Source organism: Pristiophorus japonicus, chromosome X (assembly GCF_044704955.1).
Source record: "Pristiophorus japonicus isolate sPriJap1 chromosome X, sPriJap1.hap1, whole genome shotgun sequence".
Classification (NCBI taxonomy): Eukaryota; Metazoa; Chordata; class Chondrichthyes; family Pristiophoridae; genus Pristiophorus; species Pristiophorus japonicus.
Genome location: NC_092010.1, coordinates 30,454,301 through 30,463,228, shown reverse-complemented (window position 1 = coordinate 30,463,228; position 8,928 = coordinate 30,454,301). Strand labels below are relative to the sequence as shown.

The 8,928-nt window shown below is 47.0% G+C and overlaps 1 protein-coding gene across 1 annotated transcript; it reads left to right on the top strand.

The window, feature by feature from the left end:
* The first annotated feature begins 1,583 nt into the window (after positions 1-1,583).
* Positions 1,584-8,634, top strand: LOC139240850 (keratin, type II cytoskeletal 8-like). The gene is made up of 9 exons (XM_070869336.1): positions 1,584-2,011; positions 2,160-2,368; positions 3,116-3,176; positions 3,256-3,351; positions 3,470-3,634; positions 3,743-3,868; positions 4,219-4,439; positions 6,104-6,153; positions 8,072-8,634. The coding sequence occupies exons 1-9, from the start codon at positions 1,613-1,615 to the stop codon at positions 8,233-8,235; spliced, it is 1,491 nt and encodes a 496-aa protein (XP_070725437.1). The 5' UTR covers positions 1,584-1,612; the 3' UTR covers positions 8,236-8,634.
* Positions 8,635-8,928: the final 294 nt, after the last annotated feature.

Here is an 8,928-nt window from a genome sequence, read left to right as displayed (position 1 = left end):
ATTGTTCTTTACAGATTGACAAGTGACTGTTTACGGTAAACTCTCACTTGGAATTCCGACTGGTTGGGAAAAGCTTTCCAAGATTGTTTTGATCTCACACTTTTTTTGCCCCTTTGACAGTCGCTCGGTATTTTGTGCTAACCTGTGAACACTGCAAGGGGCACACGGTGGGCTGTCTCCTTGGAATAGAATCAGAGAATGGTTGCAGTATGGAAGCTCATTCGGCCCGACGACACGTGTCGGCTCTGTGCCCGTGTCCCACTCCGCCACCCCTTTCCCCACAGCCCTGCAAATTTATCTCCTTCATGTATGTGCCCAACCTCCTTTGGAAAGCAGCGATTGAGTCTGCCTCCACCACCCTCTCGGGCATTCCAGATCCTAACCACTCGCTGCGTAAAAAAAGGGTTTCCTCATGTCGCCTTTGGTTCTTTTGCCAATCACCTTGAATCTGTGTCCTCTGGTTCTGGACCCTTCCACCAATGGGAACAGTTTCTCTCTCCCTATCTCTGTCCACACCCCTCATGATTTTGAACACCTCTATCAAATCTCCTCTCAACCTTCTCTGCTTCTCCAGTCTGTCCACTGAACTGAAGTCCCTCATCGCTGGTACAATTCGTGTAAATCATTCTTGCACCCTGCCTTCACATCTTTCTCAAATTGTGGTGCCCAGAATTGGACACAATACTCCAGTTGTGGCCCAACCAGTATTTTATAAAGGTTCATTATGAGTTCCTTTTTTAAGTGCCTCTCTTTATAACGCCCAGGATGCCGAATGCTTTTTTAACCGCTGGAGAGTAAGAAGCGGCTCCACACTCTTTCCCCTCACCCACACCGTCTCCTCGTGTTGTTCTGCACTGAATTCTCTCAATACATTGGGCTTCCGACCTGTTTGGGGACAACTGGCATTGCTTGTGCTGCGGGTCCGCGACCTGGAACCCTGCCCAAACAGACAGCCCCAGACACAAGCCCAAGGGTGTGACCGAAATGCGAGCTCAGGCAATCCCTCCATCAGGATTTAACGCTTTATTTACCGCACCGTGCAGCTACCAACAGCGAATAGGCGACTTGAACATCTACAAATTCGTAAGCCCATTTGTCCAAGCACAGAAAGCAAGTGAGCCATGGACAAACGGTGCAGATACATCAACAAGTGATGACCCCCACCGCCCCCCAACACTTAATGTCACGGAATGACCCTCACTAATGGACTATCTGCTGTCGAATACTGCGAGCTGCTATCTCCATTTACAATAATGATATGAACAGGAGTTGCTGGGCTAGCAAGCAGCTCCTCCACATGGCCACTTCACAGACCCACACACAGCTGATGATTTGCAGGCTTCCAAGATCCACACATTGTTGCTGACGCCAAGGTGGCCTGTGGAGGTAAAAGCAATATGCAGGTGTTGCTGCTCGGCAGAGGGACAGGTTGGAACCCATGCCACAGGGCGGCGGGTGGCTCCTCCTCTATATCGGCTGCTCCATTCCTGTCCCTGTTACCCGATACCCTGACCAAGCCCAGATCCACACAGCCCATAAAAGCAGCTAAAGTCGCCCTCACCACCACCAGCCCTTCAGTTTCGGACTCTCCGGTCTCTCAAACAGCCTCAACATGCAAAGCAGCAGGACGAAAACCATTATCTCCAGTTCCAGCGGTGGATGGGGCGGGAGCGGGAGCACGAGATCCGCCGGCATAAGCGGCTCATTTACCCCAGGGAGACGCGCATACAGTATGGTCCAATCTCCCGGGACGAGAATGTCAATCTCTCAGGGCCACAGTAGCATCAGAGGTTTCGGTAGCAGTATCGGTAGCGGTCGCGTTTTCGGTAGCGGTCGCGCTAGCGGTCGCGCTTTCGGTGGCAGTATCGGTGGCGGGTTGATCCAAGCAGTCTCTCAGCTTGACCTGAGTACCCCTTTCCCCCAAAATGACACCAGCCTGCAACAGGTCCGGGCGAATGAGAGGCAGCAGATGATGGGGCTCAACAACCAGTTCGCCAGTTTCATCGACAAGGTAATTTTAACAGTTCTCCAGTCGGTCGTGTTTGTAACCCAGTGTTTTGTGTCCCTGCTCAATGACTTGGCGTGACTCTGGAAATGGCTCATCTCACTTTGCGACCAGTTCAGTTCAAATCTAACCGTGCATTCATTCTATCCGTCAGGTTGTTTTCTTGGAACAGAGAAATAAGGAACTGGAGATCAAACTGAAACTTATGAAAGAACAGGGAACTTACAAATCCAACATCGACAGCATGTTCCAGGCTTACATTGACAACCTCAAAAGGCAACTGGATACTCTTGGGCAGGAGAAGCTGAAGTTCGAGGCTGATCTTCTGCAAATGCAAGGTCTCGTTGAGGACTTTAAGGGCAAGTAAGTGTGGTGCTGCTGAATTTCGTAATCCATGTGTACTGATCCTGTCATGTCTCAACTCAACAAAGTCCCAGGCGAACAATAAGACCATTTTGACAAATTGACCAGGGCCCGGCAAAATGTCACCTGGAGAAATAATCCGCAGGAAAGTCATGTATCCTAAAGTGAAGGGGTGACCATAAATGGTTGTACTCGTCACAGTTCCATTCCTCTGTGCTAGCTGTGCTGCCACATTTGCCCTCAGTATCCCGGGTTGTGGACAGGGAAACATCAAACAGCGTCCTTGCTCCTGAAGGTCTGGGGTGTACCCGACGGGACGGGGAAGTTACTGAGTCGGGACAGCTGTGTCTTGAATCTGAGCTGTGGTGAGGGTGGAGTCTCCCAGAGCTTTGAAGGTCATTTGGGTAAATAAAAGGTGGGGTTAGTAAACTGGGGGTTCTAGTCGAGCTGATCCCATCTGTTGAAGCGCCAGCAAGACTGATGGTTCCAAGAGCAGAGTTGTTTACACTTTGGGGACGGTGTGGATCTTGTGGAGGGAAGCCGATGAAGAATGGTGCATACGTGGATGGATGTTTCATAAAGGAGTGTGTAGAAATGACGGCTCAGCGCCGCGGAGCATGCATTTACTCGGTGCAAGGGGGCAGATCAGTAACTTAGGACGGGACAAGCCAGAATTGGTTCACCACGCAAACGGGCACAGAGGGTTATTTCCTCGGGATTACCAGTAAATAATCTGTTTCATTCCAGGTATGAAGATGAAATTAACAGGCGCACAGAAATGGAAAATGAGTTTGTCCTGGTCAAGAAGGTGAGCATTACTTTTTATCTGTCTGCAAAGGGATCTCTTGCCAGAGTTGTTCAAAGTAACGTGTCCCTCTCCTCTTTAGGACGTCGACGACTCTTACATGAACAAGGTAGAACTGGAAGCGAAACTGGAAAGCCTCACCGATGAAATCGACTTCCTCAGATCAATCTTTATAGAGGTAAAAATGGGACATAGTCCAAGAGTTGTCCTTTTGCTGTTTAATCAAATTAAGTCTAACCCAATCCAGCTCCAATGCTTACAATCTCATTTCAATATTTTTCCCCGACGATCTTTAGGAAATCAATGAGCTACAAGCACAGATTCAGAACACTTCTGTCTCCGTGCAATTGGCTTGCAGACCCGCTCTGGACGTCAACAGCATCGTGAATGAAGCCAAAGCGCAGTACGAAACACTCGCAGCGAGAAGCCGTGAGGAAGCTCTTCAATGGAAAGCGAACAAGGTGAGCTCTTTGAGATCCCGATCCCCATGGACCACAGTATTGATAGGTCTGCAGCCGCTGCTGAAATGTGAAATCTTGTACTAACCAGTTGCAAATGTTTCATTGCAGATGCAGGAACTGTCCAATTCATCTGGACAATACGGCGACGACCTCCGTTCGTTGAAATTAGAAATAACTGAGCTGAACAATCGTATCCGGTCACTGACTACTGAAATCGACCGTCTTAAACAGGAGGTAGGCAAAGAACTGAAACCAAACAGGATATCGGCACCATTTGAATAACTGTTGTAAAGTCTGTCTGTCTCTCTGGGTTTTTCTCTTCTCCCCCCTCGCCTATCCAAAAAATTGGTCAAGAAACGGTTGAAGGGGCAGCTCAACCTGGTCCAGTTGTGCCACTCTTGGTCGCTCAGTAATGATTACATTTCGAATGGGAATCCAATCCCAGTCAGCCTACAATACTCACCGCACTGCTCTTCCCAATTCATTGACATGAGGGAGAGGGTTTCCCGATGACTCAATTTGAGTGCTGCTCTGATAGGCGAAATGCCAATTAAACTGACCATATTAATATTTGTGCTACTTAGCGTCTCAAACTGGAAGCTGCAATCGGAGAAGCCGAGGAACGCGGTGAGATGTCCCTCAAAGACGCCAAGCTTAGGATTCAAGAGCTGGAAGCTGCCATCGTCAAAGCAAGCCAGGAGTTGGCCATCCAAGTCCGCCAATACCAGGAACTGATGACTGTCAAGCTGGCTCTGGATCTTGAAATTTCCACCTACGGAACTCTACTGCAGGGAGAGGAGCAGAGGTAGGACATGGGGCAGTTACAAATTCCAGCCACACGCTGAGCATAGTCCAGTGTCCTATACTGCACATTACAATCTGTACTTTCATTTTATTGGTATCTTCATTGCTATAGCTTTGATCTCTGATAATGGAATGAAGTCCATGCACTGGGAGTGGCAGGGCACTCTACAATCACTTCCTTAATGATTTAGACGAGGGGATTAAATGTGGTATCTCCAAATTTGCGGATGACACTAAGTTGGGTGGCAGTGTGAGCTGCGAGGAGGATGCTATGAGGCTGCAGAGTGACTTGGATAGGTTAGGTGAGTGGGCAAATGCATGGCAGATGAAGTATAATGTGGATAAAAGTGAGGTTATCCACTTTGGTGGTAAAAACAGAGAGACAGACTATTATCTGAATGGTGACAGATTAGGAAAAGGGGAGGTGCAACGAGACCTGGGTGTCAGGGTACATCAGTCATTGAAGGTTGGCATGCAGGTACAGCAGGCGGTTAAGAAAGCAAATGGCATGTTGGCCTTCCTAGCGAGGGGATTTGAGTACAGGGGCAGGGAGGTGTTGCTACAGTTGTACAGGGCCTTGGTGATGCCACACCTGGAGTATTGTGTACAGTTTTGGTCTCCTAACTTGAGGAAGGACATTCTTGCTATTGAGGGAGTGCAGCGAAGATTCACCAGACTGATTCCCGGGATGGTGGGACTGACCCATCAAGAAAGACTGGATCAACTGGGCTTGTATTCACTGGAGTTCAGAAGAATGAGAGGGGACCTCATAGAAACGTTTAAAATTCTGACGGGTTTAGACAGGTTCGATGCAGGAAGAATGTTCCCAATGTTGGGGAAGTCCACAACCAGGGGTCACAGTCTAAGGATAAGGGGTAAGCCATTTAGGACCGAGATGAGGAGAAACTTCTTCACCCAGAGAGTGGTGAACCTGTCGAATTCTCTACCACAGAAAGTAGTTGAGGCCAATTCACTAAATATATTCAAAAGGGAGTTAGATGAAGTCCTTACTACTCGGGGGATCAAGGGGTATGGCGAGAAAGCAGGAAGGGGGTACTGAAGTTGCATGTTCAGCCATGAACTCATTGAATGGCGGTGCAGGCAAGAAGGGCTGAATGGCCTACTCCTGCACCTATTTTCTATGTTTCTATGTTTGGTTTAAAGGCTGGTTTGTATCTAACCAGACACAAACATCACATTCACTCCCAGAATGAACACACAGATGGCGATTCATTCTTCCCTTTATAGAGATAGGCTTGTAAAGCTCTCCCGATGGCTCAGTGGGTGAAGGCATTGTGGAACGGAGCCACACTGAGCAGAAGTTCCACCAGGGCAGCAGTTGTGGACTATGGTTGGGCTCTGTGCCCTGAGCAAGAGAGGGTAAAACCAGCCAAGGATCCTGTTCCTGATTGCTACACAGTGAGTCCTGCTGTAGATCTTCCTTCCCCATGGTCAATTAGCCTGCTGGCATTTGCTGTCTGTGCTCACACATGAAGAATGGGCACTTTTGGCAAGGGGCTGGAGGGTGACTGTGCCCATGGAGCTTCACCCCAGCAGAAGCCAGTGTCCCAGGGAGAGGGAGAAAGTTGGTAAACTAGAGGGAAATATGACTGTGAATACACTGCAAATACCTATTATAATGTGATGTGTTTCCTTTATCAACAGGATGATAACTGGGGTAAAAACCCTCAACATCCAGCAAGTACAGGGACAGGGTAAGAAAATTTATATAATTCCTAGTTTGAGCTAATAATTCCTCGAGGAAATACTATAACTCGGATCCAAAAATGGGAAATTGTGGAAAGACGCAGTAGGCCCGTCATCAACTGAAAAGGGAAAAAACAGTTTGTCATTTCAGGTTTCCACCCTTGGTGCCCTTGTTCTGAAGAAGGGTCTGCAGTGCTCCCCAAACCTTAACCTCTCCTTGTTCTGATTTCAGAGGCTGATGAACCCGCTGTGTATTTCCAGCATTTCTGTTCTCATTATAGTCAATCATAATTGTTATCAATGTCGCTGTGTTTAATGATGAGAGCAGCAGTTATTTTATGTTAGGACATGAAGCAATTACTTCTAATAATGCTGACTACCCAACTTGCCTTTCTGGCCCCCAAGCTGACTGATATTGTTAATGCTTCCCTCTCCTCTAGTACTGTCCCCCTCCCTTTCACATCACCCTCCACCTCAAAAAACCCACACTTGACCCTCTGCCCTTGCAAACTGTCACCCCGTCTCAAACCTTCATTACCTCTTCAAAGTCCTCGAATGTGATGTTGCCTCCCAAACCCATCTTTCCTAAAACTCCATGCTTGAAATTCTTCCGTCAGGTTTCCACCCCGCCACAGCACTGAAACAGCCCTGATCAAAGTCACAAATGACATCCTATGTGACTGTGACCGTGGCAAACTATCCCTCCTCATCCTTCTCTACCTGTCTGCAACCTTTGACATGGCTGACCATACCATCCTCCTCCAATGCCTCTCCTCCGTCGTCCAGCTGGGTGGGACTGCCCATGCCTGGTTCCATTCCTGTCTGTCCAGTCATAGCCAGCGAATTTCCTGTAATGGCTTCTCTTTCCACCCCAGCAGTGGTACCTCTGGAGTCCCCCAAGGATTTATTCTTGGCCCTCTCCTATTTCTCATCTACATGCTGCCCCTCAGCGATATCATCCAAAAACACAACATCAGGTTACACATGTACGCTGACGACACCCAGCTCTACCTCATCACCTCTTTTGACACATCCAATGCCTCTGATTCATGCAGCATTGGATGAGCAGAAATTTCCTCTAATTTAATATTGGGAAGACCAAAGCCATTGTCATGTGCCTCGCCACAATCTGTAATCATGAACCACTGACTCCATTCCACTCCCTGGCCACTGTCTTCGGCTGTACCAGATGTTTGCAACCTTGGCATCCTATTTGACCCCGAGTTGAGCTTCCGAACCCATAACCATCCCATCACTAAGACCGCCCACTACCACCTCCGTAATATCGTCTGTCTCCACCCCTGCCTCAGCCCATCGACTGCTGAAACCCTTATCCATGCCTTTGTTATCTCCAGATTTAACTATTCCAATGCTCTCTTGGCTGGCCTCCCACCTTCCACACTCCATTAACTTCAGCTCATCCAAAATTCTGCTGCCCATATCCTAACTTGCACCAAGTCCCGATCACCCATCACCCTTTGTACTCATTGACCTACACTGACCTCCCGATCTGCCAATGCATCGAATTGAAAATTCTCATTCTTGTGTACAAATCTCTCCATGGCCTTGCCCCTCCCTTTCTTTGTAATCTCCTCCAGCTCTACAACACTCCGAGATCTCTGTTCGTCTCCAAATCTGGCCTCTTGTGCATTCCCGATTTCTATCATCCCGCCATTGGTGGCCGCGCTTTCAATTCCCTCCCTAAACTTCTCCGCCTCTCCCGCCTCCTTTAAGACCTATGTATTTGAGCAAGCTTTTGGTCACTGTCCTAATATATGTGACTTGGTGTAAATTTTTTTCTTGATAAAGCTCCTGCGATGTTTTGCTAAATTAAAGGTGCTATATAAATGCAAGTTGTTTTTATTGTTGTACTTGTTCTTTTAATTGTAGGACCCAGATTTTAAGAGTATTTTTCCCCCTATACAGGTCAATTTCAGCAGTTTAATGACACGAGTAAGGCATTGACTGGATTTGGCCTGGAAACCTCTATGATCGGTCATCAGCAATCTGGCGGCAGTATTGGTATGGGAGGTAACAAAAGCGTGATTGTGAAATCAGTGCAGATGAGCAGCAGTGGATATACAGCTTGAACTTGAATCAGCGAGGGATCAACTAATGCCAGTAGTGTCTTTTACCAGCCCACTGATGAGCTCATTGTCAGAGGCTGTATTTCCTCTACGTACTGTGCAGCGGTTAACATATTTGGATTAACTTCATGTCTGCTATTTGGAACACTTCATTAACCTGTTCATTTTCCATAGTTGAACAACATGAAATTAACATCGACATCTTAACCAGTGCACAGAGGAAATTAAACCTAGTAAAGGCCTTTCGTTTGGGTTCATGAGAAAGCTGGTTAAGAAACTCACACTTTATTCGTTGGTCCCTTTAAAATGGGAAATAAACCAAAGTTTTCGGTGTTGAACTGTTTCTTGATTCTCTATCATTTTGTACTGGGGAGTTACCTTTACATGACATTCCTGTTATACTGAATAAATTTCTAATCTACAAATCTGGACTGTATTTTGCTTAAACACAATGTTAAGTTACTGAAAAGAACAAGTTTCATACTTTGAAATATTGTAACATTAAGGTTGGAGCAATGTTATGAAATATAGAAAGATTACGTTGTGTATTCCATATAAAAACACAACAGACCATCACTGAAATCATTCAGTGCACATATACAGATAGAGCAAAGTTTAGCAGCAATTCAACTCCACCTCCTCCACCAATGATATTACTGTTGCCATCCTGAGATTATCAGCACTGCACACATGATT